We start from the raw sequence: 21,232 nt of genomic DNA, 5'->3' as shown, positions 1-21,232 counted from the left end.
CTTCTTTGACAGATTATGTGCTCATAAGAAATGAAAAATATTACTTTTTCCTCTTTTATGTTTCAGTTGACATTTACGTAGATAAACTATGAGCTATTTGTCTGTAGCAGCAGTTTTCAAGCATTTTGGTCTCAGGACCCCTATGCACACCAAAGAGCTTTCATTTATGTGGATTGTGTCTGTCAGTATTTCCATAAAAGATACTAAAACTAAGAAAATTTTTGTTTTGTTTTTTTAAAAGTTTATTTATTTAGGGGCGCCTGGGTGGCTCAGTTGGTTAAGCGACTGCCTTCGGCTCAGGTCATGATCCTGGAGTCCCGGGATCGAGTCCCGCATCAGGCTCCCTGCTCGGCAGGGAGTCTGCTTCTCCCTCTGACCCTCCTCCCTCTCATGCTCTCTGTCTCTCATTCTCTCTGTCTCGAATAAATAAATAAAATCTTAAAAAAAAAAAAAAAAAAGTTTATTTATTTAAGTAATCTCTACACCCATTGTGGAACTCGAACTCACGACCTGAGATCAAGAGCCACATGCTCTTCCAACTGAGCCAGCAAGGCACCCCCAAAACTAAGAAAAATTTAAAATATTTTTTAAAAAATAGTGATAAACTATTACGTGTTAACACAAATCACAATTTTTGTGGAGGAGAAAAACTATTTTCCGAAACAAAAAAAAAAAATAGAGAAATAGCATTGTTTTCTTACATTTTTGTAAAATCCCTTTAATGCTTGACTTAAGGAAGACACCTGGATTCTCATAGCTGCTTCCACATGCAATCTGTTGGGAAGTGTTGTTTTGGCTAAAGTAGACAGTAGTTTCCCATTATGTGCAGTTTTGCTTTCTGAGATTTCAGTTAACCCTCAGTCAACCGAGGTCCAGAAACAGATGATCGCTGGGGCGCCTGGATGGCTCAGTCTGTTAAGCATCGGACTCTTGGTTTCTTCTTAGGTCATGTCTCAGAATTGTGAGATGGAGCCCCATGTCGGGCTCCAAGCTGGATGTGGGGCCTGCTTAGAATTTTCTCTCTCCCTGTGCCCCTCCCACCGCACACTCTCTCTCTCTCAAAAAAAAAAAAAAAGAAGACACATATGATCCTCTTTCTGACATAGTGTCTGGTCACTAGTGGCCTAACACTGTATCACAGTGCCTGGGTCATTCACTTCACTTCGTCTCCTCACATAAGCACTTTATCACCTCACATCGTCCCAGGATGAACAAGCAATAGTACCAGATATTTTGAGAGAGAGAGACCACATTCAGGTAACTTTTATTATAGTATGTTGTTATGATTGTTCTCTTATCAGTTATTGTTTTTAATCTCTTACTGTACCTAATTTATAAACTAAACTTCATCATAGGTATGTATGTTGGGGAAAAAACAGTATCTATAGGGTTTGGTACTATCCGCAATTTCAGGCATCCAATATTGATCCTGGAATGTGTCCCCTGTGGATAAGGTGGGACTACTGTGTGAAGAAAATTCAGCCTCACAGAATATGTAGTTAGGAAAAGGGAGGAATATGTTAGCTTTTACAGATAATTTTGGATATTCTTCTTGAATACTACACCAAAACTGGACAGATCTTAAGTTTCTTAAAGGTTAGTTTTAGTGTGGAATCTGACGCCATATCTAAAACATTTCATACTGTGTTACATTAAAATATTTTGGATCTTGTACTTCTGATGGATCTTTCACACATACATTGGTCATCTGGAAAATATTGCTTCACTGTATAACGTCAATCTTCTCAGTATTGACTCATTTCATTATACGGTATTTTTAAAATCACATATATTAATATTATACCCCTGATCCCATCAGAAGTCTGTAAGAGTGGGGAAGCTCATGAGCTAGTAGTGGTAGATGCAAGTTTTCCAAAATTCTAATTTTTACTTAAAAGCTCAAGATTTATCATTGGCGACGAATATTGTCAGTGTTGTCCTTGAAGTGACCAGCTCACTTCATTCATTTTTTAAGCAAATGTTTGCCAGGTACCCAAATCTGAATCACCATAGTGGTCAGTCATTCAAGTTGAAAATGGAGTTCCATTTAAGAAGTGGCAGTTCGGCTTGCAACTCCATTTCATAAGTGCTTTTCCTTTAGACATCCTATAGCAGAAGTGCTTTCTGCTTTCTTCCCATTTATCACCACAGAACATGTAAAAAGACATCTATTCAAGGGTTGCAATTTAATAAACTTTTGTTTTTTACTACAAGTGTGTGGTAGTGAAGAATACGGTGACATCCAGTACAATTTAGTATCACTGCCGTGATTCATGCTAAGGCACTGGAACTGTTACCCATCATTGCTTTTGCATTATTGGTGCAAATGCCAACACAGTGAATAAAGGCAAATTGTTCTGAAAGTGGTTTTGACTGTGTATACCTCGAAAGGCTTCTGAGGACCCCAGAAGTCTCTAGATCACACTTGGAGACCCAGTGATCTATAGATAAATCCTTCCGTAAGCCTTGGGCTATATAAGGAATGATAAAAAGCGGGGAGGGGCCTTTATATTGGATATATGCATGTAATATCTTGGAGAGGCTGTGCTCCATATTATCCTGTTGAAACTCTGTGGAAAGCTTTGGAAGGAAATGTATTATTAAATTCTCACTTTCTGTATTTTGATTTTTGTTGTTGTTTAAGATCTATCCTCAGGAGAGACACAGCATAAGAGTCCCTGAATCTGGAGAACATTATGAACTGCATCTTTTGCACTACCTTCAAGAAAACCTTGGATCGCGTATTGCTGCTCTGAAAGTGATATAATTTTGACCTGTGTAGAACTCTGGTATACACTGGCTGTTTAACCAAATGAGGAGGTTTAATCGATAGAAAACATGGAACTGATCATCACATTTTGGTACCTGCCATATAACATCTACTTCTGAAAATATATTTGGTGCCATTGCGGGCGTCTGCAGCTTGTGGGTAGTAATCTAATACCTTAACCGTACACATACAAAATTGAATGACGCATATTTCTAAAGGACCCAGCAATACCATGAGAATTACTGAAAGAAATAAGACATTAGCACCATGTATCCATACTACCTTATTTTCACTTCTTAATAGCATTATAAACCTCATGGACTTAATTAGTGTATTTTTACAGTATACTTCTGAGTTTGTTAAAATATGATGATATTAGTGATTGGTTTGGTTCAATTCCAGAAACTCTGACTAGTTACAGATTTGATAGCACTTAAATGTAATTGAATAGCTTATGCTTCATTGCTTGGGGTGTATCCAGCATGTTATGAACTAATCACTATTAAACCTATGACTTAACCAGTCATTAATGATTTTTCAAGGATAATTTAGTGGCCTCCTAAAAACACTTATTTTGTTTCATTCAAGCTCTGACCAATTTTAGCCAATTTCAGCTGTATCTAGTATAAATAGTTCTCTCTGATGATATGACAGAGTGGGTTTTTCCTTTCATACAAAGGCAAGTAACTGTACATGTAGCATGGTTTAATTAGTCTTATAATACTGATAATTACAGGCAGAAAAATTTTAATCAAATGGTTAGAGCTTAAATATTTGCAGGCAATTTCTTCTCCTTTAAGAAAAGAGAAAAGTACACATTAACTTGTACTCTTCAGAAAATTTAGTGGGGCCAGTTTCCATTGGGTATTTCCTTACTGAAATGTTCCAGAGTTCTAGGGTGATGGAAGGGAATCGTGGTAGGGTGGGAGATACCAGGGGGTGGAGAATGACAGGGAGAGGAAAAGGAGAGGATCTGCTTAAGAACTAAGTAGAAGTAAAATTTGACCGAAAATCCTCATGAAAAAGTTTGGGGGGTGAAATTTAAACTGCTAGAATGTTAGTTAAGGAAACCAGAATGAATAATCACTGTCTTGCCAACACAGTTACAGACTAACATTATTCAGGGAGGAAAAGTTCCTTAGTTATTTTTCTAATTTTCATTTTTTGTTACTTTCATCTTAACTTTGGTAACCTTACAAATTTAAACATTTTAAATTATTTGAACATCATTTAGATATTGTGAGCTTAAAGTAAAGAGGTTTCCAAACCACCTCTTCACCATAAACTGATCCCCGGCAAGCCATGGCTCTATTTTTAAGTGTTCAGAGCCTCTAAGCAATGTCGTAAATGGCCATGACATTTTCCTGGTTTAGCCGTAGCACTCGACTGTTAAGGGAGCTCATAGGCTTTCAGGTGCTGATTGGAATCTGTCATCTTAGAGTCTTGGGGTGTTGTTGGGTCACATTGCCAGCAGCAGGGAAGGCACCTATGAGTTTGACCCTTTTTATCACAAGCCTCAGTGTTTGGAAAGTTGTTTCCAGTACTTTTAAACAACGCTCTAAGAAAAATTGCTCTTTTTCTTTCTCACCACTACGGAGAGTAGATTTCTCCCATAGAGAGCACAGCCTCCGTTGGTAAGGGTGATGACTGTGCATCAGAGGTGAATTCATCATTGAGAGCCAGGTGGGAGGTGGGCGAGGTCCGGAAATGGCAGGGTGACCTGGTGGTTCTGTCCTTGGGAAGGGGATTGGGATTTGCTGTTTGTGTATTTATACTGTATGATAGGTACCACACTTTTCCTTATTGTCTGTGTATGTATTGATTTTCTTGTTTATGATATTTTCCCATGCCAAGGTGTGTTTATATTTTTTTCAATGTTAAATTAAATTGATTTGGGTAATTTTTCTCCCCAAGAAAGTATTTTCCCCCTTGATTTAACTATATATCTGATTATCGAAGGTGGTTTTTGTTTGTGAACTGATTGGCTTCCAGGGATCTATCCTTACATAATACGCAAAATGGAAATGGTATATAGTGGTTTTTAGACATCTACTCATTTGAAACCTCTTACCCGTTAAGGCTGTTTCTTCACAATGGCATCTCTCATTTTACCAAAACAAACCCTAAAGAACCTCAAGTACTCTTGAATTCACCAGTGTTTTCCTTTTGCATCTTGCCTGTCCTTTCCTCATATGACAAGGGATGCCTCTGTTATAATCCCCAGTTCATTAAATGCCATTCTCCTTCTATAGGGGGGAAATAACGTGACTGAATTCACGTGCAGAAAGACAGTTTGATGAGTTTCATTTTAAAAACTGACATGGAAAACATCATAGTCCTTTCAAGCAATCAGTAGAAATCTCACTAAAACTCTTTGTACCCTGTCTATGGGTAACATCTTAAAAGGCTAAGAGTATATAAAAGTAGCAGTACTTTTTGGTAAGAGCCAAAAAGCACTGGTTTAAACATCAAATGGGGTGGGTTTTGCAGGCTTGATAAATAGGTGCACTTGAGCAACCATCAACAGGTATAGTTGCTTATGCATTGTTGAGCAGTGGGACTCAGAATCTAAGATTCATCTGGGATGCTTATTACTAAAAAGAAATGCAGTCTTGAACTTACTCTTAGAAGTTTGGATTTGGTTGATTTGGGTGGAGACCGGGAATCTGCATTCCTAACAGCCTTTCCAGGGTGATTCTAAAGTTGTTTGTGGGCTACTTTCACAAAGTCTTCTGTAGAGAATGGAGTCGGATTGAGAAAATAATAGGTGACTTTTACACTGGACTGATCTACAAACACCTAAAGCAATAGCCAATGTAGCTGCTCATCTGTGATCACTATTGGGCCCTTCTCACTCTGAAAGAAGCAGAAGGTATCGTGAACTATGTATCCTCTTTGTTTGGAGATTCATTTTGGAATGAAGGTTCTTCCCTCGATGCCGTAGCTGGCTCATTTCGAAAGCCTCATACAAGAGGATGAAGTCACAATGCATGCATTACTTTTTAACAGGATGAGATATAGATATTGATGCTTACTTTTTTTTACTACTTGTTTTATTCCTTACAGAAGGTGTATCCCACCTGTCTGTAACATAATTCTCTCTTTAGGTGGAATGACTCCTATAAGATCTCTCACTATTGTAGAATCATAAATTTTTCAAGCTATTATTATCTTTGATATAACCTAATGTTCTCATTGGATAGAGGAGGAACCTACATAGAGAGAGAGGAGAAAATATACCCATGGCCATGCAGCCAGTTAGTGTTCAGTTGGTACTAGACTCCATCCAGATGCCCTGACTCATGGTAGTTTAAATGATATGTAGAAAAGGCAAATTTTTAAAGAAGTATTTATTAATATATTCCTATGAAACATTTTAAAGATAACATAAAATGGTTAATTTTTCCATTCTAAAGTAAATGCTAAGCATGCTTATTAATGAAGCAGTACTTCTAATTAGTATATGACATTCTGAAGTTAATTAAAACTGTTACACTAAATGTGTCTTCCTAGTAGTGGGGGATTTGGGAATTGGGATATAGAATAGAGTGCTTGCTTAAGCCTGGGAGCCTAACTTAGAGCTATTTGAAGTAAGAAAAGAGACATGGCCATATCTAAACTAAGAGATTGCAGGTGAGTGTCCATTCCCAGCAGACATAAAGGAATAAGGAAACTTCCCTGACTCCCACTTTCCCAACCCTACCCGGCCTCACCTCTCGGTCTTGCAGCCTACAATATGGAGACATGTCAGTGCAAGGTGCTGGCTCCTGCTTTTCTTCTTTTGTCAAGAGACCGTTCTGGATAATCCTTTCAGAAGTCCCTCACAGAGAGAAAAAGTAGTATTTGTATGTTTATTTTTGAATAACCCAAATACAGATTTACGTTGTATTCAGCACAATTGGAGTTCAGGTGTTTAATTTTGGAACATGAAGTGCCTGCTGTTTTAAGCATTGACTTGTATAAAAAGAATTGCATGTCTCACTCCAGTAAGTTTATGGGTTTTTTCATTTTCAGCTACATGGCTTTTAATCATGTAAAGTGAAACATTAGTTTTGTTGCATTTTATTACAGGTTCTTTGTTGCAATAAAGATGCTGCTACAATTAATTGATGTAAATGTTCCTTCCCCCCTGCCCCTTCCCTATTTGTACAGTCTTGCCTTGATTAGTGGCAACTGTGGAGTGATTAATACACACGAACAAGGTCATGTGTTTGCAGTGGAGAAAGGAAGACTGCAAGGTGATTGCCGGGGGTTTCCAGTAGAAACAGCATCCGAACCCAAGGGGAGGTAGGCAGGTTCTGTGCCTGCACGTGGTTCCCAACGTGCTACTTGGAGTTTCCAAATAGTGGTCTCTGCGTGTTCCCTGGGAAGTTTTTGCAGAGGTTTCTTCGACAGTTCTCTGGTCTGTTGAAGCTGTACTGGGGAAGGGGGAGAGAGAAGCAGATGAACCCCTCTAAAATTAGTAAATTTGGGGTTTGTCTCATAATCCTTCCAGAACAAGCACTTACTCTGGATTCTCTAACCCTCTGAAGTGGTATGCGAAATATTGCTTGAATGAGTGGAAGTGCATTCTGGGGAGAAAGGCTTTGGCTTCTCCATATTCTCAAAGGGAGGATGATCCCCCAAGAAGAACCACTGCTGTATTAGCTATTAGGTTTGTAACCTTTTAATTTTTAAACATTATTAATTATTTTTTAATGCCCCCTTTATTTATTTGGGAGGGAGCGACAGAGCACAAGCAGGGGGAGGGGCAGAGGGAGAAGCAGACTCCCCGCTGAGCAGGTAGCTGGATGTGGGGCTTGATCCCACATCCTGGATCATGACCTGAGCCGAAGGCAAACGCTCAACCGACAGCCACCCAGGCACCCCCAAATGCTCTACCCCTGATGTAAGGCTTGAACTCACAACCCCAAGATCGAGTCGTATGTTCTAGGGACTGAGCCAGCCAGGCGCCCCAGGGTCTTAAACCTTTTTTTTTTTTTTTTTTTAAGATTTTATTTATTTGACAGAGAGAGACACAGCCAGAGAGGGAACACAAGCAGTGGGAGGGGAGAAGGAGAAGCAGGCTTCCCGCCGAGCGGGGAGCCTGATGCGGGGCTCGATCCCTGGACCCTGGGATCATGACCTGAGCCGAAGGCAGACGCTTAACGACTGAGCCACCCAGGCGCCCCTTAAACCTTTAATTTGTATACAGAAATTATTAGAAATAAAGATGATCTTGGGGCGCCCGTGTGGCTCAATTGGTTGAACGTCTGACTGGATTTCAGCTCAGGTGGTGATCTCAGGGTTGTTGGATGGAGCCCCAAATTGGGAACTTTGCTTCTCTCCTCCCTCTTCATCTGCCCCGCCACACAAATAAATAAAAAATACATTTTAAAAAAAGTAAAGATGATCTTTAAACAGGGTAGTGCTATAGACCAGTGCTTCCTAACATTTTCACCTCACGACACACACACAAGAAGGCATTTGTATGATGCTCTGGGATAGACTGAGGCAGACTGGGTTAATCTGTTGAGGCTGCTTGCAGCACGAAGTGACCAGTGAGACCCCCAGGCTCTGAAGCATACATAAAATCTCATTTATGGCACTCCAGTTGGAAAACTTACAGACTACCTTGGTCTCTCTCTTTTTTTCCCCTAAGCTTTTTTTTTTTTTTTTTTTTAAATAATCACTACACCCAAAGTGGGGCTCAAACTTACGATCCCAAGATCAAGAGTCACGTGCTCTTCTGACTGAGCCAGCTAGGCACCCCTTCCTTGGTGTCTTTAATTCAGCTTAGATCTTTTGCTAATCAAAAATTAGAGGTTTCTAGGGTACCTGGCTGGCTCAGTCGGTAGAGCGTGTGACTGTTGATCTCTGAATTGTGAGTTCGAGCCCCATGTTGGATGTAGAGATTACTTAAAATCTTCAAAAAATAAAAATTAAAAAAAAAATCAGCTTTCAACCTGGCCATAAACATTCTGCAAATACTGGGCTGGAGGTGCAGACATCCCAGTGGCTCTAGGGCTCCAGGGCACCAGAGTCCTATCAGGGCCCTGAAACCTTTGGATTTCCCTCTGGCTTAACCTCACCCCCTCAGGGGTTACGAGGAAACAATGATTGATCCCTTGGTGTTTTGAGGGGGTACAGTTGAAACAACTGCAGTATGAGAATCTCATGATTGTAATTTTATTTTGGGCTTGGAGTGGTTTCAGGAATTACCAGGGTTTAAATGTTCATCAGCCTTGTTCTGTCCACAGCTCTGGTGCCCTGGCCTTGCCACCCTGAAAGGGGTTGAGCTCCAGCTGAAATGGATTAGATGGGGTTCAGCTCTGACTCAGCTGAGCTGTTGAATTTGCTGTGTGCTCCTTTCTGAGATACTTTCTAAATTGGCTCCCAAACTTGCGTTCTAGAAATGTAAGTTTGGAGAAACAATTAGCCAGTTCTAGGACTCTTGCCCACCCCCCAAGCCCAGTCCCCTGCTGTCTTCACTGGAATGGCCCCTTGCAGAGGTGGCAAAGGTTCACATGCTAGTCACAGGTGACAACTCTGCAGGAAGGTCCACTGGCCAGGTAGGTTCTAGAAACCACACTGGTCTTCTGTAGAAGGAGCTCTCCATGCTAGCTGGGTTTCTGGGCATTTCTGTGGTCATAGTTGCATCCCTAAGCATGCATGTAAATGCTACGGTGTGTAGTTCGGTTGGGTGCTTTAGGATGTGATGCCTCGCCAGTTAACGGCTTTGCGTTGTCTCAACTGTCCCTTCCTCCTCGTTCCTCAGTCTAGGACCTGTAAGGTCATGGTGGGCAACTGTAGCAGCTCTCTAACTAGCCTGGGTTGGACGTGAAGATTAAGAATTCCAAGTGAGGGGCGCCTGGGTGGTGCAGTCGGATAAGCATCTGACTCTTGGTTTTGGCTCAGGTGGTGATCTTGGTCGTGAGATCCAGCCCAGCGTCGGGGCTCCGCGCTCATCGCAGAATCCCTCCGCTCCTTCCCCCACCTCTAAAATAAATGCATCTTGAAGAAAAAAAAAGAGAATTCCAAGTGACTATGGGGGATGCCTGGGTGGCTCAGTCGGTTAAGTGTCAGACTCTTGATCTCAGCTCAGGGCTTGATCTCAGGGTTGTGATTTCAAGCCCCACACTGGGCTCCATGTTGGGCATGGAGCCTACTTAAAAAAAAAAATAAAAATAAAATTCCTAGTGACCTCAAAGAAGCTGCTCTCAACTTTCATTCGGCAAATATTTAGTAACAGTCATGTGCCAGGCCTTTGGTAGGCCAGGAGAAAACAGAAGAAGAGGACACAGCCCTTGTCCTGGATAGGTTCTCAGGACCAAGTCACCTCCCACCTCACTAACACACCCAGCAGGACACTGCCACTTTCTTAAATGAACTTTCTATTCTCACGTTCCTGCTCCAGCCCCTAATCAAATCCAAGGCCCTGTGTTCCCTGCTTTCCCCCACCTAGGCTCTTCAGTCACCACAAGCATCCTGAGGGATTCCTCTTGCAATTAATAGAACACACACTTTGAAGTCGGACCTAGGTTCCTCTAGGCGTCCCACAGAGCTTATGGGAATTTCCCCACCCAAGATAAGTGGGATGGCGAAATGATACCAGCATTGGCTTTGGAGCCTGGCTTCCACCTTTGCCTTTGCTACTTGCTAGCTTTATGGGCTTGGGCATGTTCACATAACATTCTGACCCTCCATTTCCTTAAGAATGAAACAGGAATAATACCAGAACCCTCCTAAACAGATTGTTGTGAGGATTAAGTTTGTTTACTGTACTGTAAAGCACTTGGTGCCTGGCGGGCAACATAAGTGCTCAGTAAAGGAAAAACCTGTGGTTCAGTCCGTTAAGCATCTGCCTTCGGCTCAAGTCATGATCCCAGGGTCCTGAGATCGAACCCCGCATCGGGCTCCCTGCTCTGCGGGAAGCCTGCTTCTCCCTCTGCCTGCCGCTCCCCCTGCTTGTGCTCTCCCTCTCTCTCTGACAAATAAATAAAATAAAGTCTTAAAAAATTTTTTTAAAAATAAGTGCTCAGTAAAGGTTATCTCAGATTGAACACTTAATTTTACACCGTACTGTTTGCTTCTCCAGTTAGATTACAGACTCTGAGAGTAGGCGCTGTATTTAAACTTGGCAAATTCTCCCCATCACACAGTCAGTCATGGAGGAATGGCTTCTTAGATACTTGAGTATCAAACAAATTTTTTTAAAGATTTATTTATTTGAGAGAGAGCGTAAGCAGGGGGAGGGATAGAGGGAGAGAGAGAATCCCAAGCCGACTCCCTGCTGAGTGCGAAGACCTAGGGTGGGCTCCCAACCCTGAGATCTCCGCAACCTGAGCTGAAACCAAGAGTCAGATGCTTAACCAACTGAGCCACCCAGACGCCCCTCAAACAATTTTCAAATGAGTATTTTGACCTTGCTATTTAGGTTTCTAAGCACCTATCTACCAATTCACTAATAGGACTGCCAAAAAAACCAAAAACAAAACAAAAACAAAAACAAATTCTCCCTAAGTTAAGCTAATTTTAGGACCCTTTCCTTGAGATGTCATTGGAATTTTTATTCTTTGTCCCCGACTGAGACTTTAAGCCTGGAGGAGTGTGCTTCTTAGCCCTGGTGGCTGTCACAATTGCTTGGGGAGGTTTTAAAAATGCTGATGTCTGAGTCCCTCCTAAGATCATTTACATCACCATGGGGAGGCAGGGAGGAGGTCTTCCATCTTTTCATTTTTCTTAGAAGCTCCCTAGGTGATCCTACTATGCAACCAAAGTAAAAGTAGAGCAATGGAAGATTGCGTTCACGGCATGTTCACACCAGAACAGATTCTTAGAAAATATCTCACCTACTGCTTGACTTCACAGATGAGAAGCTGAGGCCCAGAGCCAGGAAGTGATTATACTGTAGCCATCCCAGCCGCTTCAAGCCCACGCTTGACCCCAGATCTTCCAGCCCTGTCTTCATCTCCCAGAGCGATGTTTTCCCAAACCAGGGCTCAGCGGAGGAATTTGCCAGAGTGAGGAAGCTGAGAAAGGCTCCAACAGGAGTGGAGGGAGTGGAGGAAACCTCAGGGCTCCAGGCCCTCCAACCAGGATTTCATCGTCAGCAGCTTAGCTTCTTATGTGTGCTGGGGAAACGAATGTGTTCTGCAGCTTAAAAGAAGAGGCCAAAAATCAGTGACCCCTCCCATTATTTTACCAGTGGGGAAACTGAGTCCCAGAGAAGATTGCAAAGCCATTCAGCTGTCAGGTTGGCAGAGCTGGTACCCAAAGTCAGGCTGACTAAACTCCCTGAAGTACCAGCAGGTAAGGTGACCCCCCTACAGGCACAAGACTAGCTGGGAGCTGGACAGAGACACTTCTAGGGCTCCTCCTAAATTTCCTAAAATCTAAGATGTTACCCTTTGTAAGATCCTGATATCAGAAATATAAACATGTGAATAGGGATGTATTTTAGAATCAAGGAAATGCGGTATTTGTCTGAAATCTGAGTGCCTTCAGGGACTGAGCTCATGCTGAGAAAGCATGTCCTGGGTGGATCTTGGATACAAATCTCCTTGAACTTGCCCAGAGAAAGAAGGGGGAGCACGGGAAAGACTAGAGAATTTGGAACCTGATAGACTTGGGTTCAAGTCCAACAGTTGTGATCTTGAGTAAGCCCATTGCTTCTCTAATCTTGGACAAAGTGGGGTTCTAATACCGCCTTCATGGAGTTGAGGTGAGGCCAAAGTGCGGAGCGCAGGCCTGGCATGGAATGGGGGCCCGAAGGTGGTTGATGAAGTTGATATTGGCACTCCTGCCACTGGTCTGGCCCCCACCCCCACCCCCAAGGAGTGCAATGCTGCCAGTGGGAGCAGTCCACTCTCCAGGACCTGAGTTGTCAGGCCTGAGCCCTGGGGAGAAGGGAGATGCTGGGTGGGAAGAGGGACATGACTCAGCCCCAAGGATCTTGGGAGAACGGCAAGTTCTGGGATGTGAGCAAGGAGGGTGGGTACAGAAGCCTGCCATGGGGGTGACTAGACTCAGCCTTGGTCTCAGATTACTTGCCACCTGCCTGACCCAACAGCTGATCTTCCAGTATTGCACATCATTCGAATGAAGGTATTATTGGTAAGGCCCTGGTAGGAATACCATGTTTTACCTGTGAGCAGGTAACACATTGCCCTCTGAGTACCAACTGCTACCATTTGTAATGGTGAGCGTCCCACCACTTAGAGTATTTCCTCATGACAGTGTCGTGTTCAATTTGATCTCCACAATAAGCTAGGAGACATCAGTTAGGTATTAGTATTATTCCCCCCATGGCTTCCCCACCCCACTCCCCAGAGAAAGAAATTAGAGCTCAGAGAGGTTGTACATCTTTCCCAAGGTCAAGTGAAGAAGTGGAATGTTAATTCTGGCTTCCCTCCTCCATTAGCAAGCAACGTGAATTCAACAGCTGCCTTGGGCCTCGCTCATGCTGAGGGATCCAGGGATCTGAGGATGTTCAGAGGAGCCAGACACATTCTCTACTTTCTGAAGATTCTCAATCCAGAAGTGGAGATGGCCATGTAAACAAAAGAGGGTGAGCACAAAGGGAACTCTGTTGAGTGCTGTGTGAGCTCCCAGGGGGCAGAGCAGAACAGCAGTTAGGAGTGTGGGCTTTGACCTGTCCTGACTCCCACTGAATCACTTCCCACTGTGTGACCTTGAGCGAGTTACTTAACCTCTCTGTGCTTCAGCTTCCTCTTTTATAACCTAGAACTAATGATGGTCCTACTGGATGGAGTTGCTACAAGCTCTGATATGAGAAAATGCACGCCAAGCTCCTCGTATCTGGCACACAGCACTCAACAAACAGGAGCTGTTATTTTTTCTGGGCAATGGAAAAAAAGATGGTCAGGGAAGGCCGCACAAAGGACGTAGAACTTGGAGTAAGTTTGGAGGAATGAGTTTCCCCAGGTGGGAGGAAGTCGTTCCAGGTAAAGTATTCTCTTTGCACAGGCATGAAGGGATAAAACAGGGGGTGGAGGAGGTAGCTGGCACACTGGGAAGCGGGAACCTGAGTGTGGGGGGGGCAATGAAAGGAACAGGCAGAAGGTTAGGGCTGGAGTGTGCCGGGCCTTGGATAATGAGTGCCAAGGGTGCTCTGCATCTGGCCCCAGCTCCTCGGCTTGCTTCACTTCCACAGGCTTAGTTTGTCTGAGGGACCACAGGAGAGGGCGGGTCACGGGAGAGACACGCTTTGATGGGGAACAATGAGGAGGAAAAAGGTTATTGCACAGAACGGGTCTGGGGGGAGGGCCCTGGCCCCCAGAGGCTGTGGGTGGACACAGTCTCCAGCAGGAGGGGGTGCATCTTCCAAAGCGGGGTAGATGGGGCGCCTGGCTGGCTCAGTCGGTAGAGCATGCAACTCTTGATGTCGGGGCTGTGAGTTCGAGTCCCACATTGGGCGTAGAGCCTACTTAAGAGGGAGTGGGGTGGACAATGTGACTTATATTACCTACCTTTCAGTTCTGCTGAAGGCAGTGTGCCCATCCTGCCAAGGTCAGTGTGTTGTTCAGCTGCAACAGAGCATCCAGAGCCCCTGGGAGAGAGCAGGTCTCAGCCCCATTATGCGGGATGTGCAGCGGTTTTCATAAAGGGGCTCCAGAAAGGAGCCGTCTGAATCCCAGGCTTGCTGGGGCAGGCTGGCCTTGAGCAGAGGTGGGTGTTGAGGAGCTGTGGTTCCAGACAGGAGCAAGCTGTTGGGTGCAGCAAGGCAGTGATGGGAATGGGGCAGTGGATCAGTGTTTGCCTAGAGAGCTGAGGAGGAAGGATGATTCAGGGCAGGAGGGCATCTGACTGAACCATACAGAGAATTGTGTCACTTTTTTTTTTTAGTTTTACTTTTATCCCAATTTCACAGACACATAGCTTTATATAGTCAAGTTCTAAAACAACTCTCTAAATAAAATGTGTGTAATGTTACCGATTTTTTTCAGTTTTTATGCATTATTTAGTGGCATTTCCACTATGCAAACTTAGAATTTAACTGTTTTCCTTCCCATTTGCACCAAACACACACATTTCCCATCCGCCTCATCTTTTCAATATAGTTCTATTGTAATTTTACTTAGACTAATATTCAGTGCTTACACATCATTGTAATTATGCAAATATATTCAGACATGAGTCATGTAATAAACTTTGAGTCATTTTCATTCATGCAGAACTTTGTTTTATCTAGTTAATAATTATCTTTTTAAATATATATATTTGTTACTAATTCAATCCCAAACTTGTCAACCTTTCCATTGATGTTCTGTTTTGTTTAATTGCCAGTATTTCCATTGTTTTCTGCGATACATTTCCATTGCCAACATACAACATGTCAGATATTTAATGAGTTTAAGAGGTTTTGATTGGCTAGTCTGAGAACAGAGCCATCATTTATCATGTCAATTCTTTAGGGAAATGTGTTCCAATTTCCAGGCAATTTTTTAAATAAATTGTTTTATAAATGTACCATAGGCACGATCACCTGTATAATGCCAGTTTCTGCCCTCAGGGAGCTTCTAGTGGTCATCTGAGACACAAGACTGAGACAAACTAATTATGTAAATGAAGAATTGCCCATATGAGGCAGAAATAACCCAGGGCCTATTGAGTGATACAGACAAGTGGGTGAGGCCTGGGTGGTCACTTTGAAGGAGCCGGGACTTGAGTTGAGTTTTAAGGGATTGTATACATATTTTTCCATTGTGGTAAAATATACATAACATAAAATTTACCATTTAGCCAGGTTTCAGGGTACAGTTTTCAGGGTATAGTGGCAACCATCACCACTATTTATCTCCAGAACATTTTCATCATCCCAAACTGAAGATTTTTTTTTTTTCACCACTAAGTTACATTTAATATTTCTGATTCCAGAAATAACATGTGTCCCGTGTCAACAAAGTGTTAAAAACATAGAAAACACAAAGAAGAAAATAAAAACATCCCACAATTCCATAAATTGGTTAGCGATTTAGTGGTGAGGGGTGGAAAGACATGTCAGATGGAGAGGAGACGCATCCCATGGGCTCAGAGGGCTTGAGCAGAGGCGCAGTGCGGGAGATAGTTTTGAATGTGAAGGGTGAAGATACCGTAAAGGTATCTAACTTGTGTAGCTTCCTTAAAAGGGGATGAATGGGGAAGGGAGGCAGTGAGTGGTTCGAATGGTGAACCCAACCCAGTAAAGACCCCAGGAGTTGTCTGGTTATCTAGGACTGTGTAACAAACCACCCCAAACTTAGTGGCATAAAACGATAGCAGCCATTTGTTATTATTACTGGCTCTCACAGTGCTGGGGGTTAACTGGTCTCAGGGTCTCCTACGTGGTTGTAGTCAGACGGGACCTGGGGTTGGACGCGGAGAAGGTTTCCTCCCGCATCTGGCTCCTGTAGCATTTCTCTGTCCATGTGACCTCCTCTCACGGTCTCTCCAGCATGGCAGCTTCAGGGTGGCCAGGCTTCTCACATGGTAGCTCAGGGGTCCAAAGGCGCATGTCCCCCAGAGAAAGCCAGGCGGGAGCTGCGTCTACGTTTGTGACTAACCTCAGAAGCCAAGCCACCAAGAAGTTTCACCGCCACCACATCCTCTCCTTTAGGCCTGAGTCCTTAAGTCCAGCCTGTATCCAAAGGGAGGGCAAGTAGACTCTACTTCTTGAAGGGAGAAGTGCTAGAGAACTCGTACCCATGTTTTAAAATCACCACAGTGGTGGATTTTGTCATCTACTCTAGAATGGTCTGAGCGCCACAGCCCCCCACTGTGGGTCCTATAGAGCACATGGTCCTTCAGTTCTGGATTTCGAGTCACAGAGCCTACTGAGATCTCAGAGGCTACTCAGGCAAGTGCTCCCAACATTGTTGGAAACCCCCTTCACAGTAATACTCTATCTCAAGGACTCCCTTAGTGATTCAAAACTTTCATCAGTTTTGCATGGCATATGATAAACGAGCAACTTCTTTTAACATTCACTTAAAAAACATTAATTGGGATCTTTTTTTTTTTAAGATCTTATTTATTTATTTGACAGAGAGAGACACAGGGAGAGAGGGAACACAATCAGGGGGAGTGGGAGAAGCAGGCTTCCCACCGAGCAGGGAGCCCGATGCGGGGCTTGATCCCAGGACCTTGAGATCATGACCTGAGCCAAACGCAGACGCTTAACTGACTGAGCCACCCAGGCACCCCAAAGATTTATTTATTTTAAAGAGAGAAAGAGGGGCACCTGGCTTTGCTTATTAGTGACTAATGACTTTTGATAGAAAACTATACCATTTTTTTTTAAGATTCTATTTATTTATTTGACAGAGAGAGACACAGCGAGAGAGGGAACACAAGCAGGGGGAGTGGGAAAGGGAGAAGCAGGCTTCCTGTGGAGCAAGGAGCCTGATGCGGGGCTCGATCCCAGGACCCTGAGATCATGACCTGAGCTGAAGGCAGATGCTTAATGACTGAGCCACCCAGGTGCCCCGAAAACTATACCATTCTTTTCTGATGAGGATCAACTTGAGGCAAATTTGCAAAATTATCACTCTCCTCAGCATCAGATTTTTGTAGTATAGCTGTCAATGCTCCTCATACTTCCTCATGGTCCAATATGGCTATAAATTAATATGTAAATAACTAAGATTAACAATTTAACCTGTTTAGTGGTAAAAACCATGACAATGGTTAATGATGCTCACCTGAACATGCTCATTAGCCATCTGTGGTCATCCACTCATGAACACCCCATACACCCTTGGAGGCATTCCATGGCACCATTTGAAAGGGGGGATATAATGGAATATTTTATCGATGGACTGAAAAAGAAAGAAATTCAGATGGGTACCACATCCACTTTTAATGGCATGAACTCTTTGGAACTCCTTCTCTGAAATGTGCATCAGACCCCAGCCCTCTTATTTTTCTCAATGGTGAAGCTGAGGCCCACAGAGAGGAAGGAAGTTGGGCAAGGTCACATAGCAGAGTCACAAGCAAGAGGCAGGACAAGAGTCGTGGCTCTTATTCCTTACACTGGATCTGGCTGTGGCCTGAGCCTGTTACCCTTCCTACCCACTCCCCACCACAGTCTGTGTGCTCAAATATGAATACAGAGGAATTAACTGGATTTTTGTGGCTTATGGATTTAGTGACACTCTTTATATGGTGACACCTTGTTCGTTGACTCATTCATTCAGTTGACGGTTGAATCATCAGCTGCTCGCCAGGCAATAGTACGTGGCCTGCCCCATCTAACCCTAGCCTTCTTGTTTGGCTTTATCTCCCACCCTGCCCTCCTGCCCAGTTCACACCTGCCACATTCCACTTACACTGGTTCAGGTATTTGTTTCCGCCAGAAGCCTTCCATTCTTCCCTCTGGGTCCAGCCTCGATGCCCCTCCTCCCTGTACCCCATCACAGCCTATAGTACACAGTATTAGAGTTGCCTGCCTCCTTGTCTGTCTCCCTCATGGTGCTAGACTAAGCACCCGGCAGGCAAGAACCATCTTGTTCACCACTACGCTCCCTCTGACCCGTAAGGGGTGGTCCATGGAGATCTGTGCAGTTAACGATTGGATCTGCCATTTCCTTTACTCTTGTACCACTGGGCCTCTGCAGAGTGTGTTTCTCCCCTCACCATCAGCTCTACCCTCCTTAAATTGTCAAGACCAGGTCAAACATCTACAACAATCAATAATTCTGTGAAGACGTCTTCCTTACTGCCCCCCACCCCACCACACAGTCCGTCCTCTTGTTCCCATTCTCCCTGCCACCCCATGTCACTTAGGACCCTACTGTCCCTGTGGGAGGTGATTTGTATCTTTTATCTTGGCCCCCTGGCCCCTGTACAGCTCCAGGTCCTGGTCTAGCTGCTTGGAATTCAGCAAGGAAGCCAGCAGACAAAAATCCCTATCCTCATGAAGCTCTCATTCTGTTGAGTGGACAGACTAAGAATAAAATAAGTAAAATGTCAAACATGTTAGAAAGAAGGGGGGTAAGGAAAAGGGGGATGTTGTGAGGACAGGAGGGGTGGGGAGGCAGAGTTCCAGACTGAACTAGGTGGGCAAAGGTCTAGAGGATAGAGGGAGGGAGCTGGCCACTACAGGGCTTCTCGTCATAAAAAGGACTTTGGCTTTTGGGAAACCTGGGTGGCTCAGTCAGTTGAGCATCTGACTCTTGATTTCGGCTTGAGTCATGCTCTCAGAATCCTGGGATCAAGCCCCTTGTGGTCACTCAGCAGAGAATCTCCTGGAGATTCTCTCTCTCCTTCTCCGCTGCTCCTCCCCCCGCTTGTACTCTCTCTCGTGCACATGTTCTCGCACGCTCTCTCTCTCTCTCTAAAATAAGTAAATAAATCTCTTTTTCTTTTTCATTTTTTAAATATTAGATGGAAGGTACTTGTGGGTTTTGAGCAGACATGTGACATGATCTTGTGCACATTTTAACAGGATGACTCGGGCTGTATTGGGAAAAGACTGAAGGGCACAAGGACAGAGAAAAGGAGAACTACGAGGGGGCTCCTGCAATAACCCAGGTGAGAGGTGATGGTACTTGGATCAGGTGGTAGCGGGAAGGATGGAGCTGCTAGGACCTGAGACGGAGAGACTGTGGGAGGCGCAAGTTTAGCGGGGAAGATCAGAGCTCTCTTTTGGACATGTTAAATCGAGATGCCTATTAGACAGCCAATGGAAATACTGAGCAGGTGGCGGGACATATGTCTGGCGTTCAGGGGAGATGGTCCAGGCTGAAAGTATATATTTGGGCATCTTCTGCATAAAGATGTCATTTAAGCTCTTTTCCTCCCTGGCTGCCTGAAGCTCGGCCACCATCATGAACGACAATAAATATCTGGACCAGGAAGTTCATGACCAACAGAGTATTTCAGCAGAAACAAATGGTAATTGATGTTCTTCACCCTGGAAAGGCAGGAATTCAGGAAAAACTAGCCAAAAACATACAAGACCATACCAGATGTCATCCTTGTATTTGGATTCAGAACCCATTTTGGTGGTGGCAAGACAACTGGCTTTGGCGTGATTTATGATTCCTTGGATTATGCAAAGGAAAATGAACCCAAACCTCGACCTGCAAGACATGGCCTGTATTCGAAGAAAAAGACCTCAAGAACACGCAAAAGGAATGCAAGAACAGAATGAAGAAAGTCAGGGGGACTGGAAAAGCCAATTTTGGTGCTGGCAAAAAGTGAGCTGGAGATTGGACAACAGAAGGAGTAAAACTTCCGCAGTGACTTTTTCTGTGGTGATGGTGCAGAGTTTTCATGAGCGAATTAATAAACAAAGAACTTAAAAAAAAAATAGATGTCACTTAAAGCCTTGATGACCAGATGAGATCACTAAGAAAAGCAAGTGGGAGTGCTCACCTAAGTCAAGTGCTGCCGATGGGCCTGACGATAAATGAATATATGCCAGACTCTGTTAGATATGCAAAATATGGGTCATTATTAAGGGTAACTAGCAACAAATGGGTAAGACAACTACCAGGTACAGAGACGAAATGGCTCTAAATCATGGGAATACTGGAGATCTAAGGAATGAAAAATCATGGCATCTGAGTCTTGGAAGGGACCTTAGGTCATTTAATCTGAGCTCCTCTCCCTATCCTAGCCTGATGACTGATTCCCCAGTTGTAGAACAAGAAAAATGTGTGGGATATTGAGGCAACCAGTCTGGCCAGCGCAAGGAAGGCACCACTGAAGAATGAGTGGGAAATGACCTTCTGAGTCTGAAAACCAGGGTTCTGATCCTACATCTGCTGCTCCCTAGCCTCATGCCCTTAGGCAAGTCACTTCACCTCCTCCACCCTCAGTTTCCCTGTGTGTAAAATGGGAGCAATCAAACCTTCCTTGTCCCTCTCAGGGTTGTAGAGAGGTCTAAATGTGGTAGTGCTTAGGGTAGAGTATGCTCTGCCTGGCTTGATTATTGCAAGAGCAAGAGAAGGAGGCCAAGAGAAGTCTCCAGCTTGGAATGGCAATGGAAATGAGGATGAGGAGGATGCTGTCCTGTCCTCAGTGCGTCGTCTCCTGGTGCAGCCTGCGCAGTAACCAGGATTCAGACCAGGATCTGGGCTGGAATGGACTGGGCTCAAATGGCAAGATGGGCCGGCGGGACAGAGACCTTGACTCTGCCTCCACTGAGCCTGGAACCGAGATGGAGGAGACCCTGAAGCAGCGACAGGGAAAAGAAACGGACACGCCGAGGCCGAAAGAGACCTAGAGGCAGGGAGTCCGAGAGACAAACAGACCCAGAAACAAGCGGCCCAACTGGGGCCCAAGGCGACCCGGAGAGGGCGAGGGCCCGGGGCGCAGACCCCGGCGGAGTAGAGCCCCGCGCGGCGCGGGGTCACGCTGCGCGGGGCCGGGGTCCCCGGCGGGCCCGGCGGCCGCACTCGCTGGGCGCCCCCGCCCCGGTGGCTCGCCCAAGATGGCGATGGAGGGGCGGGCGAGGCGGCGGCAGCCCCGGCCCCC

The 21,232-nt window shown here is 44.4% G+C and overlaps 1 protein-coding gene and 2 long non-coding RNA genes across 7 annotated transcripts in view; 2 read left to right on the top strand and 1 right to left on the bottom strand.

Annotated features, from left to right (window-relative positions):
* Positions 1 to 6,876, top strand: part of DPP8 (dipeptidyl peptidase 8) — a 64,429-nt gene extending 57,553 nt beyond the window's left edge. For 2 of the 5 annotated variants that reach the window (XM_034994452.1, XM_034994450.1), the window contains one exon: positions 2,645 to 2,767. In XM_034994452.1, the coding sequence (XP_034850343.1) occupies positions 2,645 to 2,767 (123 nt within the window). Of the gene's footprint in view, positions 1 to 2,644 lie in introns of all 5 variants that reach the window. The other 3 variants (XM_034994449.1, XM_034994451.1, XM_034994453.1) reach the window with 3 other exon arrangements.
* A 188-nt stretch (positions 6,877 to 7,064) lies between these two features.
* On the bottom strand, positions 7,065 to 14,326 carry LOC118003413. Its single transcript, XR_004677337.1, has 3 exons — positions 14,242 to 14,326; positions 11,602 to 11,908; positions 7,065 to 7,188 (listed from the first exon to the last, which is right to left on the bottom strand). It is a non-coding gene; the product is annotated as an uncharacterized LOC118003413 (long non-coding RNA).
* Positions 11,897 to 14,349, top strand: LOC118003412. Its single transcript, XR_004677336.1, has 3 exons — positions 11,897 to 12,061; positions 13,173 to 13,319; positions 13,497 to 14,349. It is a non-coding gene; the product is annotated as an uncharacterized LOC118003412 (long non-coding RNA).
* The last annotated feature ends 6,883 nt before the right edge of the window (positions 14,350 to 21,232 follow it).

This window comes from Mirounga leonina, unplaced genomic scaffold (genome assembly GCF_011800145.1).
Source record: "Mirounga leonina isolate KUSES-001 unplaced genomic scaffold, KU_Mleo_1.0 Mir_91, whole genome shotgun sequence".
NCBI classification, from domain to species: Eukaryota; Metazoa; Chordata; class Mammalia; order Carnivora; family Phocidae; genus Mirounga; species Mirounga leonina.
Note: the sequence above shows the minus strand (reverse complement) of the source record. Positions and strands in the feature narration are given on the sequence as shown.